This window comes from Anolis carolinensis, chromosome 4 (genome assembly GCF_035594765.1).
Source record: "Anolis carolinensis isolate JA03-04 chromosome 4, rAnoCar3.1.pri, whole genome shotgun sequence".
NCBI lineage: Eukaryota > Metazoa > Chordata > Lepidosauria > Squamata > Dactyloidae > Anolis > Anolis carolinensis.
The window spans coordinates 146479548-146495235 of record NC_085844.1 but is presented as its reverse complement, the minus strand read 5'-3'; the positions used below and the strand labels follow the sequence as shown (position 1 = coordinate 146495235).

The 15688-nt window shown below is 39.4% G+C and overlaps 2 protein-coding genes across 6 annotated transcripts in view; one reads left to right on the top strand and one right to left on the bottom strand.

Moving 5' to 3' along the window:
• Positions 1 to 4866, bottom strand: part of ccdc18 (coiled-coil domain containing 18) — a 45731-nt gene extending 40865 nt beyond the window's left edge. The window contains exons 1-5 of one of the 5 annotated variants that reach the window (XM_008109167.3): positions 4727 to 4866; positions 2304 to 2470; positions 1180 to 1339; positions 862 to 1026; positions 228 to 337 (exon numbers count right to left, since the gene is read on the bottom strand). In XM_008109167.3, coding sequence (XP_008107374.2) covers positions 228 to 337; positions 862 to 1026; positions 1180 to 1339; positions 2304 to 2437 — 569 coding nt within the window. In that variant the 5' untranslated portion in view covers positions 2438 to 2470; positions 4727 to 4866. Of the gene's footprint in view, positions 1 to 227; positions 338 to 861; positions 1027 to 1179; positions 1340 to 2303; positions 2471 to 3111; positions 3195 to 4726 lie in introns of those variants that run through there. The other 4 variants (XM_062979534.1, XM_062979533.1, XM_062979532.1 and 1 more) reach the window with 4 other exon arrangements.
• A 143-nt stretch (positions 4867 to 5009) lies between these two features.
• tmed5 (transmembrane p24 trafficking protein 5) lies at positions 5010 to 15478 on the top strand. The gene is made up of 4 exons (XM_003220052.4): positions 5010 to 5316; positions 9761 to 9858; positions 10622 to 10799; positions 11911 to 15478. Exons 1-4 carry the CDS (start codon positions 5158 to 5160, stop codon positions 12127 to 12129), a joined length of 654 nt encoding a protein of 217 aa, XP_003220100.2. The 5' UTR covers positions 5010 to 5157; the 3' UTR covers positions 12130 to 15478.
• The last annotated feature ends 210 nt before the right edge of the window (positions 15479 to 15688 follow it).

The following is a 15688-nucleotide window of genomic DNA, read 5'->3' as shown; positions in this document are numbered from 1 at the left end:
TATTATCCTATCCTCATTATACACAGTAACAAGTGAATTAGATAAGTGTGTTCAGGCTTTCCACAGACATATTGAGGCATTGCTTTCAAAAATATTGTTTCGCAACACACCCAATATTTTCTTTCAATGGTAAGAGTAAGAACGGTGTGTGCATGTGAGATAAAGTTTAAATTTCCACAAATAATGGAAATCAAAAAGTAATAAAACAAACAAAAAGGATTCACTACTTCAGAATATTGTCCTTGGCTTGCATCTCTGCTTCCAAACTTGCTATCTGTTCTTCTAATACTGGAATGCTGACTGAGCGTGCACCCAAACCAGATTCAAGGACAGATACCTAAAAATGAATTTAAAATTACTATAAATTTCCACATGCAGTTGTTGATAATTACTTTGTTAGTTTGTAATTAGAAATCTTTGTTATGCTACTTTTGTTTTTTAACTGACACATGATCCAGTTTTAAAAATCAAAACTATTAAATGATATTTAACTGATCATAATGGTATATATTCAATTCTGAATATTTCTCTAGTTCCTTCAGTGTTAATTTGACCACAGAGTTGAACTAGAGGAACTAAGAATTACTAGAGAGAACATTATTTTAATTAAATTTACAAATAATTGAATCTGCAAATATGGGGGGCTGACTGTGTTATATAATTATTCAATGAGTTCCAAAATTGTGTTCTCACACTGGCAATAGTACAAGACAACTTTGGTGTGGATATATGTGCACACGTGAGACCAAAAAAAAGAGAGAGAAAACTGCACATTTTTATCATTCTATTCTAAAACATTTGTGTTATATCAAATGAGTAACACAGTATATCTTCAGACATGCATGTTATTAAGATACTTACTTGTGCTATTGTCTGGTTCAATTCAAAGTTTAAATTTTCATTTTCAGTCATTAAATCATGATTTTGTGAAGTCAACAGTGCATTCTTTTCACGGACTACAGTCAGTTTTTCCCTTAGTAGTTCATTTTCCTCTTCCATGTTTTTTTCAATAGATACTGAATGATACTAGAAAACAACATACACCATGTTGTGACAACATAAACTAAAGTGAGCTGCTCCTCTTACTTTTATGATCAGTAATGAAATCTAAGTCAATAAGTGTCTAACATATAAAATGCAAGAACAAACAACTATAATATGTGCTCATCAACTCCTTACTTTGTTTCTGAGTTTCCATGAAGAATCCATGTTGTGACAAGTCACTTTACTCCCAGTATTATCAGCTGAAGAAGTATTTAGTTCACTTTGATCAGTAAGATCTTCGATTCTTAAAATCTCAAGCTCTCCATCATGAGTGCTGACATCTAAATTATATGAACTAGAATGAAAGAAAAACAAATATATCAGTATTTTCCCTTCCCTTGCAATTATTCTTCTGACAAGATAGATCAACATTTTGACAAAAATAATAGAATTTAAAGCAACCATGTTAATTAAAAAACACAGTTAATTCTATATACACATACCACATATACCTGTGTATAAGTCAAACGTATGTGTGCCAAAAATTGACTTAAAAACTTGGGTCAATTTATACACAGGTCTATATGGTAATACTGTTCTGAAAGAAGTCAATTTGAACATAAAGCAAACAATGATTCCCTTCACACTTTCCATACCTCAGAAGAACTGTTTAAATCTCCAGCTAAGAAGTGGAGAGTGTGGAAGGGATGTTTCTGTTAAAAGCAGCACAGTCTCCTGCAAAAGACAACACAGCACACAAGCAAGCAAGCAAGCACTCTCCTTACCTCGAAGGGAATCTTTAAAATGATTGAGCAGTGTTTGCATGTGGGGGATGTTTCTGTTAAGGGCAGCAAAACCTCTTGAAAAAGATATAGGAACACACAAACAAGCACACACTTTCCCTGCCTCAACAGGGCTCTTTAAAACTGGAACAAGTGTGTGGAGTGTGCACGTGTTTCTATTACAGGAAACAGTATCCTGCAAAATAAATGCCGATGCACACACAAACAAGCATACATTCTCCATGCTTCATCAGAGCTCTTTAAATCTGCTGCCAAGGAACAGGAAGGGTGCATTTCTGTTACAGGAGGTGATGCTTGGATGCAGAAAGCAGTCCTTCCAAGCAGATCTTTGTTTAAAATGCCAACCCTCCCTTACATGCCCTGGTAGAAAATGCCCAAGAGCCCTGTTACAGAATACCTCTATCTAAGTTCTATTTTCAACTTGCCCATGGATCATGTGAAAATCCACAATTTTGACCCCAAAACATGCTCTCAACTTATACATGAGGTTGACATAGATGAATGCATAAGTAGTACCTATCAAGTTCTTCTCCCAGGTTTTGCAAATTTCTTTCCGTTTTTCTTAGTCGCTTTCTTAATGCCACAACATTTGCAAGTAAATACTCTTCATTATCACCAAGCTCATGAGAGGTCCATGCGTTAGGTTCCATTGGTATTATACATTTGTCTAATATAAAATGTACCTAAGGAAGCAATAATAAAACAACTTTCACTGTTTGAAGAACAGACCTGTTTCAATATAGACATTGTTTTAATAATTGCTTTTCATTATGCCCCCATTTAAATCTCCTGGCCATTTTCTTATCATTAGTAATGATCAATATAAACTTCTAACTACTGTTTGCAAACCAATTTCAAAAGGTTGTTACAAATCTTCATTTATGAAGGACATGTAATTTGTGCAAATGCATCCATAATGAAAAACCATGATCAATGCCAAGAAATGGAACAACTGAGGAAACTGCTCCAAAAAAAGACATGGGACATATGTTTGCTAGGCTCCTTTGTGAAGTATGAAGTTATGAAAGCTGGTACAGGGCCTACATACATGTACATGTCGGCATAGATACTTTTACAATGTTAAAAGGTTCTACTAGGCTAGATCCAGGAGAACCAACAGGGACACACTCCTCCTGTCTAGTTCTCTGTGCAGGTCATCCATCAAGGCGACCGAACCTGTTTCTGTTCCATAGCTAGGCCTGAAACCAGACTGAAATGGATCTAGATACCGTGCTTTATCTTTCACAAAGGGGACTCAACATGGCTTGACATAAAAGCATTAGTATAGTAATAATAATATAATAGCTTTATTTTTATACCCCACCTCCATCTCCCTGAAGGGACTCCGGGCAGCTTACATGGGGTCGAGCCAAGGTAAATACAATAAACAAAATAAAACACATCTAATGAAAAAACACACACGATTATAAAATGTTAGACATTAACATATAAAGATAAAATGGCAAGCTTAATAAAACATGATTTAAACACGAAAATAAAAGTCATAAAAACAAAGTGCACCAAGTGAGTTTTGTAAACAAGAGGTAGTTGATAAAGTGCTGCAAATTCGTGAGAGAGCAACTTGGAATGGGGATGGACTCTGTAGCTATGTCAAGTTAACAAAGCAAGAAAAGTGCAACTGATAAGGAAATGGTCACAAATACAAGATTTATCATGGAGATGGGCGATCCTTATCCAAAGGCCTATTTGAAGAGCCAGATTTTCAAGCTCTTCCTAAATGCTACCAGGGTGGGAGCTTGCCTAATCTCCCTGGGGAGTGAGCTGCAGATTAGGGGGGCCACCATGGAGAAGGCTCTTTCTTTTGTCCCCACCAACCGCACTTGTGACGGAGGCAGAAGCGAGAAGAGGGCCTCCCCCAACAAACGAAGAGATTGTGCAGGTTCGTAGGGGGAAATGCAGTCACAAAGGTAGTAAAGGTAAATGTTTTCCTATGACATTAAGTCTAGTCGTGTCCGACTTGGGTTGGTGCTCATCTAAATTTCTAAGCCGAAAAGCCGGCGTTGTCTGTAGACAAGGTCATGTGGCCAGCATAACTGCATGGAGCAGTTGGTCAGCAAGTTCAGCAGCTCAGTGGTTTGACCTCCTGCACCACTAGGAGCATTAGTATACAATGTAAAATATACAAATATGCAAGCATTAAAAGAGAATTGAACACAAACAGCACTAAAAAAACACAGTTAAACTCCATCAAAACATATTCAAAATTTAAAAAAAAACACAGCACAGGATTTAAGACAGTTTGATGAAACTGGAGCCTCAGCAAATTACAACTCCCAAGCTTCCCTAGCACTGAGCCAGGGCAGTTCAAGAAGTGTTAAACTGCATAAATTCCACAGTGTAGACCAGGCATGGGCAAACCTAGGCCCCTCCAGGTGTTTTGGACTTCAACTCTCACAATTCCTAACAGCTGGAATTGTTCGGAATTGTGGGAGTTGAAGTCCAAAACACCTGGAGGGCCCAAGTTTGCCCATGTTTGGTGTAGATGCAGCCTCATTTGGGAAGGAGTGAATAGGACATGCTTTCATCTGTGTAGAAATGACACCACTTTAGCTGATATAGGCTCGTTGATAGGGAAGCCTGGGAGTTGTAGCGGCTTTGCATGTCTACCTACTTCTGGACCTTTGCTCTCAGGCGCACAAAGAACCGCCTTGGAGGCGCGGGTTCCAGACCAGAGGGCCTCCCGTTGCTTAGCAACGCCTCATCATTCCCCCCCCCCCTCCCTCCCTTCCCTTCAGAACCAGGCAAAAGCAACTCACTCCTCTGTTGACAAACCTGGCCAAGGAAACCGAATTACAGGTTCGCCTCAGCGTCGCCATTAAGTCAGGCAATGCCTTGGAGGCATACAATAATAATAATAATAATAATGTAACAACAAAGTCCAGGGAGAAGACAAAGAAGACAACAGGCCACTCACTTACCTTGCATGCACACAGCTAGAATCTTTCTCTTCACTAATTTGGCCCTCGGGACGACCCGTCTGTATATCACTTCTTCCTATGTTCGAACCGCGCGGGCCAATAGGAAAGGGCGTCGGCGAGTGGCAGCGAATGGCCAATTGCATTGCCTCTCCGCAAGCCACTTGGGAGTCGTAGTGTTTTTCCTAGCCCCACCTCCTTGTTTGCGCTCTATTTTCAGCATGAGAGGACTACATTTCCCACAGCGCTTTGCACGCCCGGCTTAACCAAATGACAAAAAAGGGAAGAAGGACTCGCTTGTCCTCCACAGGGCTGAAATAGATTAGCTAGCCTCCCGGCGCGGTGCATCGTGGGGCGCGTGCCCTGAAGAGTTCTGTGGAAAGTGCAAGGAGGGAAAAGTCCTTCTCGAGGCTTTTTTGGGAAAGGCGGCGAGGATGGAGGCTCCCTTCTGGCTGCTCCTGCTGCTGCCGCCGGCCTCTTGTGGCTTCGCCACCGCCTTCGACAGCGACTTCACGTTCACGCTTCCCGCCGGCCGGAAAGAGTGCTTCTTCCAGCCCATGCAGAAAGAGGCCTCGCTGGAGATCGAGTACCAGGTGAGAGACGGAGGGAGGGGAGTTTGGGCTCTCCAGGCTGCATCTGCACCGCGGGATTTAGCCGATCAAAGCTGTGGAATCGCGGGGATTGTAGTTTGGCAAGGTCTGTGGCCAAGGAAGACTGTCGCCTCGCCGAAATATAACTCCTAAATTCAGTGGCAGTTGAAAGTACTGCCAAACCGCATTCATTCCACAGTGTAGATCAGGCATGGACAAGCTTCGGCCCTCCAGATGTTTGGACTTCCAACTCCCACTCAGTGCTGACGTTTCGCCTGCATATGTGGCTGGCATCTTCAGAGGTTTTATATGTTGTCGAAGGCTTTCATGGCCGGAATGACTGGGTTGCTTTGGGTTTTCCGGGCTGTATGGCCATGTTCCAGAAGCATTTTCTCCTTATGTTTTGCCCACATCTATGGCAGGCATCTGCAGAGGTTGTGAGGTCTGTTGAAAACTTCGCAAGTGGGGTTTATCTATCTGTGGAATGTCCAGGGTGGGAGAAAGAATTCTTGTCTGTTTGAGGCAAGTAGGAATGTTGCAGTTAGCAAGCTTGATTGGCATTGAGTAGCCTTGCAGCTGCAAAGTCAATCAGTGATGGTAGTTGCAGAGGTAGCCCGGCTGTTGTTGCCTGGAGGCATCCTTTGTTTGGGAGGTGTTAACTGGCACTTGATTGGGTTGCTGTGAGTTTTCCTGGCTGTATGGCAAGCATTCTCTCCTGACATTTCACCCACATCTATGGCAGGCATCCTCAGCCTGCTTGGGGGAATCCTTTGTTGGGAAGTGTTAAGTGGCCCTGATTGTTTCATGTCTGGAATTGCCCTGTTATTTGAGGTCACAGAAATGCTGGACCACTCTAACAACCGCCATGTCAGATTACACAGAGAAGCCACTGAAATCCACAAGCATGTGGAAAATTGCACCAGAACAATTGCCATGACAATGAACAAAATCGGTGTACTAGTATTAAAAAAAATCCTCTACAATAAGGAACAACACTCTGAACACTCAATTCCAGGCAGGAAACAATCAAAGGCAGTTAACACCTCCCAACAAAGGATTTCCCCAGGCAGGAATCAGCCAGGCTTTGAAGCTGCAAGGCTTTTTCAGTGCTAATCAAGGTGATTAATTGCAACATTCACACATCCAACAGACAAGAGTTCTTTCTCCCACCCTGGACCTTCCCACAGATATGTAAACCTCATTTGCTTAGTTTCCAACAGACCTCACAACCTCAGATGATGCCTGCCATAGATGTGGGCAAAACATCTGGAGAGAATGCTTCTGGAATATGGTCATACAACCCAGAAAACTCACAGCAACCCAGTGATTCCAGCCATGAAAGCCTTCGACAACACGTATAGCTCCCAAATGCAGTGGCAGTTGAAAGTACTGCCAAGCCACATTCATTCCACAGTGTATATCAGGCATGGGCAATCTCCGGGCCTCCAGTGTTTTGGACTTCAACTCCCACTCAGTGCTGTGAGTTTTTCAGGCTGTATGGCCATGTTCCAATAGCATTCTCTCCTGACATTTTTCCAGATCTTCAGAGGTTCTGTTGGCAGTGAGGCAAGTGGAGTGTGTGTGTGTGTGTGTGTGTGTGTGTATACCTGTGGAATGTCCAAGGTAGGAGAAAGAACCCTTGTCTGTTTGAAGCAAGTGTGAATGCTGCAATTAGCAAACTTGGTTGGCATTGAGTAGCCTTGCAGCTGCAAAGTCAACCAGTGTGGGTAGCTGCATAGAGGAAGCCCGGTTGTTGTCTGGAGGCATCCTTTGTTTGGGAGGTGTTAACTGGCACTTGTCAGGAAGCCCAATGCAGCCACCTGAAAAGGTTGCCCAGGCCATCCTGACATGAAGGCCATGTTGGGGTGAAGTGGGAGGATGGGAAAGAGCTGGGGAATAGATATGAGCATCTGGCAATGTTTTGGGAATCAAAAGTGTAGTCTATTTTGGGAATAGAAAGTGTAGTCTGTGAGAATACCAACTGGCCGGGTGGAGGTGGGGGATAGTTTTTTGTTATATATATATTGGGAAAAGGGGAGGAGAAAGTTACATCTGACTTAATATCAGAACCTGGAAGATTTTGGAATTAAGATGTGCTCACAATGAAAGTCACTGGACACAAAGTCTTTTTCTTCTTGTCAGGATTCAAGAAAGTCAGTTCTTTCTCCTTCCCTTTCCCCAGTATATAACAAGAAACTATCCCCTACCTCCCGCTACACTTGGAAAGCCATCATACTCTGATGAGGGATTGCCTAAGTAATGGAGCTGCAGTGCTTGAAGTCATATCAAAATGCTTTAACCTTAAGCACTGAAGCTCCAGCTCTGCATTTGTTTCCTCAGATGCATGGAGCAAAGCGACCAGGAACAGACCTGTGTGCATGAATGGCCTTAGAAATGCAAAACTGGTGGGTATGGCAAGCTCAGTTTTGAACATGGTCTTTGGGGACAAAGGCAGGAGGAAAGATATTGTCCAAAGCCAAGATATATAGATATCCATAAATGGTGGAATTATTTAAATGTAGTGTAATGGTGGATGGGAACCAGAAAGGAGATGGGATAAACTGGCCAAGAGAGCTCTATTAGGCTGCCATGTTAACTAGTGTTATGTGTAGTGTGCCAAGAAACCACAGTCTCTATTCAATTCACCATTGGATGGACTGGCATTGTGTATAGACAGTATTCAATTCCGGTGTTTCTCTTTCCAAACTTCCATGTATCAGTTCAGGTTGTTAATGCAGATATTGTCATGTGTGTGTAAAACTCACTGAATATCAGGGAGAGAAAAATGCTGGAGAGATTTGATCAGGACCTTCTGGTAAATGTCTTGATGTGAAGCAGCCTCTGAACTTCAAGGTGTTTAACAAAAGCAGCACAAAATGAGTCATATATTCTAAACCTTAAACTGCTAACATAAGGAATGTTTTTTATGAGGTGATCAGAAGCAGGTTTTAGTGTGTCAGTACAAGGTTGTTCAGTATTCAAATACTTAGGTTCAGATTCACTTGTCTCTATCTCTGGTGATAAATCCTGCAAACCTGAGGTCTGTCCTGACTTGTGGCTTTCCTGTATATGTGTGTACTGTGTAAATATAAACATTTATATTTACAACACACCCACCTTTTGAGCATTTGAGGACAAGCCTGTATATATGAAAATAAATCTGTTTTCAATGGGGTTTACCCCTGGAATTGAAGCCCATATGTTGTTTATTGGTCTTGGATTGATGATAGTGCAGAGAAAATTATTTCTTAGCTGTCCATTTTGTGATCCTTTAGTCGTGTTTCGAATTTTGCATTTAAGCACTGCTTTGTAGATCTGTAAAAGATATAACCTTTCATTTTAATAGATCCAACCTCCACTGATTTTGGAAACTAAGCAGGGTCTACTTTGCTGAACACCTGTATGTTAACCCTCCTGGGATCTCCAGGCAAGAAGAGGAAGGAATCCTGCCTGAAACTCTAGAGCTACCTTCAGCTTGAGTTGACAGTCCTATATGAACGAAACAGCTTCTTGTGATTCTATACTATGGGTTTCCCCTAATTTGCAAGCTAAGAACATTTAGGGGGGAACAAATGTTCTTAGCTAGTCAAATGAGCTAGTTGAAAAGCCACGTCAGACATTCTTTATCTTGAAGGATAGTGACAGTTCCTGTTTGTTTTAGGGAGCAAACAGCCTAGCCAGATGTCAACTGAAATCTGGGTCAAACTGGTTTGAGGAGTTTGATTGGATGGATCTAGCTGACAGATAAGTTCTGCAGAATATTTGGACTAGATAAAGCCACGTAAGCCAAAGATGTTGAAACTATGATGAGCAGAAAAGTGAAGTGTAGGAGAGGCTAAGGTAGAAGTGACACTGTTTCAGTCCTAATTTCTGAGAACATGCAGGCCACAACTTACTTGCATGTGTTTCTTTTGTTTGCTCACTTTACAGAGTATCTAACAAAAAAAAGCTCCCCCACTGAAAAGCCATTTTATGCTGTTTTTCTTCTTCATTCTTTATCCAACAGTGTCAACATTGGTAGAACGGTGAAGGAGAGCTGGAGTAATGAAGAATTTTGATGAGGGGTTGCAGCAGCAAATAGCAAAATCTAGGGATCATGTTGAATGAGTTACTTACTCATAGGAATATGATCTTCTGAGCACCGTCCTGTTGTAATATCTTGCCAAAAAATTCTAGTTATTCTATGGTAGTGAGGATGGTGGCGAATACTGATGTTTTAGCATTTCTTTTATGTCCGATATCATTTAGACAACTTTATCTCAAATTATTATGCATTAAAATAATATTGACAACTACATCTTTTAAATAAAGTTTCAGTAAAATACAGATTATGGATGACTGCAATATACGTGGAAATGTAATAAATTGAACAATTATGTGACTTAACTCTCTATAATATAACATGAGCAAAGGTGTAATTTTTGTCTGCTGTTTATGTCTTCCCCAGGTTCTAGATGGAGCAGGTTTAGATGTAGATTTTCACCTTGTATCACCAACTCATGAAACCCTCGTTTTTGAACAGAGAAAATCAGATGGAGTTCACACGTAAGTTTAATATTGCCATATTCAGATTTTACAAAAATCACTAGCAAGATGACTTTAAGAAAACTTCCAAGTTAAGGGGAAGAAAAGACTTAGGTCTGGAGACTACCCTGTTTCCCCGAAAATAAGACATCCCCGGAAAATAAGACCTAGTAGAGGTTTTGCTGAATTGCTAAATATAAGGCCTCCCCTGAAAGTAAGACCTAGCAAAGTTTTTGTTTGGAAGCATGCCCGCCGAACAGAACACCAGAGCATGCAGGATTGGTAAATATATGTACCATTGATTGTAGTACATGGAAATAATAGTAATAACAAGAAATTCTTGATAGGATTCACGGTTTGTCTGGTTATGCTGATTTGTGACGACAACTACTGTACAGTATATAATGTTCATTTTTTGTTCAACAATAAATGTGAATTCTTCTTCATGGAAAAATAAGACATCCCCTGAAAATAAGTCCTAGTGCCTCTTTGGGAGCAAAAATTAATATAAGACACTGTCTTATTTTCGGGGAAACACGGTACTGAAAATAAGTTAATTTACTTTCCAACCCTCCTTCCCAATGCATTTGAAAAGCCTCCAAATCATTGGGGGACCCTCCTAAAAGATATGAATGGGGACATGGGAGGTGCATTGAAAAGAAGAAATCACCCAAATCTAACTTGATATGTGAGATTCAAGGCATGTAAGTTACAAATCTAATACCATAATGAAAGGATTGGAAAACCATTTACTGTCTGTGTGTACCTTACCTTGTGTTCACAGAGTGGAAACAGAAGCTGGTGATTACATGTTCTGCTTTGACAACACATTCAGCACCTTGTCAGAGAAGGTGATTTTCTTTGAATTGATCTTAGATAACATGGGAGATGAAGAGCAAGAAGATTGGAAGCAGTATATCACTGGCACTGATCTTCTCGATATGAAGTTGGAAGATATCCAGGTATGTATATATGACCAGCCTTTGAAATGTTTGTGGAACTTGTGGCTATTTATTTTTTACATTCACTTGCTCTTCTTTGCCAATGCAGCATGTAGTGGCCGCACAGCTGTTTCTACAATTGCCAGTGCATAACACTGGCCAACATATATTTTGGTGCTTCAAATGTTAAGTTTTTCTGGGTATATCTGATCTACTGGTTCTAAAAAATTGACCCAGTATAGGGGGAAATATAAATACAGAACATGTGCTATATATCAGTCTTCGTCTTCTAACCCATAAGAAACCATGATAATCTTATCTACGTAAGAATCGTGAGCTGATTTGGTCTATCCAACATAATTTTCTGAATCAGCCCCTCAAATAACCCCATCAAGCCCAAAAAATCAAGATGAACAAGAAAGAAACATTTTTGTTGGGCTGTGTAATCCATTATGTTCCTATCCTGTCTTTGTTGTATCAAATATATGCTTCCTTCTTTTTACTTTTGATCATGCAGAGTGATCATAGAAACATGGCAAATTTTGGCTGGCTCCCTCTTCAGCTGTTAGTTGATGTACTCTGTGCCAGCAACAGAGATACAAAGTGAGGAATATCACTGTTTGCTGCTCTTTAAACCAGATGATTATTTCAGATGTATGGCAAGCACCAAATTAAAAGAACAAATCTACTTTGATATTGTTGGGTTTGGCCATGCCCATGAGGAATACTGTGAATAAGATATAAGAGGACTACTTCCAAACCACCTGGATAATCAAATGCTAAATTTTCAGAGTCTCTGTCTGGTGTCTCCCCTGACAGCTGGAATACATCAGCCTTTAACCATTGAGAATTATTGCCAAGGCAGTGTAGGCAATACTGGGATAGATGGTCCAATTATATGACTTTGTATAAGGTAGCTTTCTATGAACTTGCAAGGTTCAATGATAACACAAAAGGTATATATTTAAAATTAATGAATGATGTGGATTGACACATATAAATAGCAAGCAAGGAGTATTAATCTCACTTTCGGACTAAGCAGAAAGGAGAAACCTATAACAATTTGTAGTTAGCCTTCTCTACTTTCTCAGAAGATATACTGTTATAAAACTTGTGTCTTGTTTTTTACTAGGAATCTGTCAATAGTGTGAAGTCCAGGCTAAGCAAAAGCATCCACATTCAGACCCTGCTCAAAGCATTTGAAGCTCGTGATAGAAACATACAAGAGAGCAATTTCGACAGGGTAAACTTTTGGTCCATGGTTAACCTGGCAGTAATGGTTGTAGTGTCAGCTGTTCAGGTGTACATGCTGAAGAACCTTTTTGAAGATAAAAGGAAAATTAGAACGTAACGCCAGGGTAACAAACAAGGAGAAATGCAATAAACTGCTGCAGAGAAGAAGATGGATGGCACTTCCTAGCTTCTTTGAATGGACAAATGTGAGCAAAGTGCCTTTCTTTGCTCCAAAAATTAGTTTTTAGCCATTAAATGTAACTGAATACTTTTCTGAATAACCTTGACCTTCTTACTTTGGAGAAATTACTTGAGCAAGTTTAGATTTTTACTATTTGCTATATTTGTATATACATGCTCTCTTAACTACTGTCAGCCTAAATATAAGATTTTTTTTTTAAAAAAGCAGAACATTGCAGTTATGAACTGACGGTGTATTCAGCATTTCTGATTTGAATAGCTCACTTAAAATATTTTATGTGGGTATGGTATGCTGTTATAAAGTCCACCTGTTTTGAGTGGCTATAAGTGAAGACTTGTGATTGGTAGCAATTAACAGAAATATTCAGCAAGTCAACACTGACATTGTATTGCCTTTAAACAGTGTGGCTTAAGTCAAATTGCTAGTCATAATAATTACGGTAGACTTTTTGAAGCAGTGGGATTTACATATATGGCATTATGCAATAAAGTAGCTTTCCCGTGCTAGGGATTAACATATTGAAGAGGCACCGGTTTTACTTATCTACTGAAGACAAAATATTGCATATGGTTTATGTAACCTTTTGATGATGCAAGCACTTGGGCATACTAGCAATCTAATGGTGAGAACAACTGTTTTTAGACTCTCATTACTATCAGTTTCATTTGTTAGCTTTTGAGACTTCTGCAATCCTATATTTATTCTGCCATACAAATGAGTAAAACATGGATGGCCTATATGGAGGCCTATCTCTGTGTCTTAAAACCAAAGTTTAACTATTACAGTGTTCTCCGGTGATTACATCACATGTATACTCCAGAGCAGGAGTCCTCAGACTTTTTAAGCACAGGGCTGGTCCACAATCCTTCAGACTGTTGAGGGGCCGAATTATCATTTGAAAAAAAAATGAACAAATTCCTATGCACACTGTACATGTCTTATTTGTAGTGCAAACCTCCCTCCCAACAGTGAAAGAACAATACAATATTTAAAAATAAGAACAATTTTAACCAACATAAACCTATCAGGATTTCAATGGGAAATGTGGGCCTGCTTCTGGCCAATGAGATAGTCAAGTTACTTAGTATTGTTGTTGTGTGCCTTCAAGTCATTTCAGACTTTGGGTGAGCCTAAGTCTAAAACTGAGGGCGGGGGCCAGGTAAATGACCTTGGAGGGCCACATCTGACCCATGGGCCTTAGTTTGGGGACCCTGCTCCAGAGACTAAACTGTTCAGAGAAAGATAAAAGCCAAAAAAAAAAACAAAAACAAAAAACTACAAATTCAAGGCTTGTGAAAAGTTAAGTAGTATCTGGTCTCATTTCGAATACAGTGGGGCTTCTGTATATCGCTAGGGTTAGGTTCCAGTTAATTCAAAAATCTGTTGATATTCAAGTTGCTTTATATACAATGACATAGTAAAATTGTGTCCCTTATAATTTCTTTGTAAAAGAATGATTATGTTTGACCTTGGGAACAAGTCACTTTCAGATTAACTGAAAATCCCACTTTTTAAAAGTTTGCAGTATTTGTTTCTTGCTACTTTCCTTATAAGGTAATTATTCTACTTCTTGCTTGTAAATCATGACAACTATCCATGAAGTCTGCCTTAGATATCATACAGAAAAAGTAACAAGGTGTTTCAAAGAATACTCAAAAACAAGTCTTAATTGAATGGCAGCTTACTCTCCAGGAAGGGTGGTAGTGGCAGTATGCCCTTTCTAACTTCAAATAAACTATTGCTCCCCAAAATGTTTGCTTGGGGAAGAAATAGGGTAGTACAGACACACTATACTTATTTCAGTGCTGTGAGTAAATTCCATGGCTCCAAACCACTCAAGCTGTACATGTCTTAAAATTGATAGCATGCCAAAGTAAAATGGACTACTAACCCCACCCCTAATACCCACAAGGTCTTCATATTTAAAAATCAATGTATTGAACTCTTTGCTTCAGAGCCATTTTTTCCTGTAACAAGTTTTCCCGTAACAAGTCCCTTCTGGTATTAGTCTCCCCCCCCAAAAAAAACAAAAAAACAAAACAAAAAAAACCCCACAAGAATCGTCTAACCTAAAATATCTGTGGAGCAGCATAAAACTTGGAAAAATTGTTCCCCAACAGCCCCTAGAAGCTGAAAGTGGTCTTTTTCAGTGAAAAAACAATGTAGGAATATGAGGGCTTACATTTACTTGCTCCATCTTAAAGCTAGTTCAAGACCTTTTAGATCCTAGATCTGTACCACTTTCTTGCCTGATAAAAATAATTTAAAGCCCCTAACCATTAAAACTTTTAACTAGAGATGCTGAAACTTGCAGCCCTTCATACTGGCAAGTTGAACTGTCTATAGTATTGCAGGGAAAACCTTATTTAGTTTGAGCTAAATTTCATTTCTAATGAACCAAGCAAAAATAAACTGTTTTTTTAAAAAGAGACAATAGGCATGAACTAATTTAATATTATACACTTCAGGCTTTCATAAAATAGTGTATCATGGCTAGATGGAAGTGCTGGCTTCCTGTTTCACATAAACACTATATCCAAAGATATAATTTGCTAACATGCCAGTATACTATAATTCGAATAATAGCAAACTTACTATTTCATTTAAGTTACATTGGTAGGCCCTTCTGCATAGAAGTGTTCACATCAGATGGCAGAACAAGGGTTAGTTAAATGACCACTGCAAGCCCAAAAGTCAGTTTTGAGAGTGCAGCTGTAGGAATCTCAATCAAGATCCCCAAAAACTATATGCAGCCACCTACTCAATATAATAACAATCTTAAAGTGCACTGATAGTCTAATTTAAGTGGTCAAATGCACACATTCTACCATCCACTGAAAATAGGCACAAGTGAATAAAAGGATGGCTTTCTCTTATAAAGGAGAACAAACAGCTGAAATGAACAAGTCACTCCAAAATAGACACCAAAATTTAGAATGTGAATGCTAGTTCTATAGCGCTGTTTGTTAATAAATATTCATACTAGAAAACTGTGACTAATCCTTCTACCTCAGATGTTTATGCTACTGTTTATTGGTCTGTCCTTCTTGTTGACTTCCAACAAGAACCTTTATAGAGGTAGTGGGTTTGTCAAATATTTCCTGATTTTGGCACTCATGGGTACATTGTATAATTGGAACAGATGACAATAAAGCTTTTACAACTTTATAAGTGAAAATGCAAGAAATTCTTTGTTATTTGAACAAAATAGTAAATGGCTAAACATGAAGCTGTGAAATGAGAAAATAAAATAAAGAAAACTTAACCCTTGTACGTATTCTTCAATGCATCTTGTTAAACAGAACAATGAAATCTAGTTTTTGTAGTCTGAATAAGGATTGCCCTTGTCTCTTTGGATAAAACAATGAAGTATGCAGCCTACTCATACTAACACATAGTTATACAAGTTGCTGGGAAAATCTGGAAATCACTACTTTTAGTACACAAATTTCTATTAATAGGATATTATTTACTA

Excerpts from the sequence above, each read along its gene's own strand:
- tmed5 (XM_003220052.4), top strand. The coding sequence starts at position 5,158 with ATGGAGGCTCCCTTCTGGCTGCTCCTGCTGCTGCCGCCGGCCTCTTGT. Across the intron at positions 5,317-9,760 it reads CGCTGGAGATCGAGTACCAG|GTTCTAGATGGAGCAGGTTT; the intron begins GTGAGAGACGGA and ends TGTCTTCCCCAG. Across the intron at positions 10,800-11,910 it reads TGAAGTTGGAAGATATCCAG|GAATCTGTCAATAGTGTGAA; the intron begins GTATGTATATAT and ends GTTTTTTACTAG.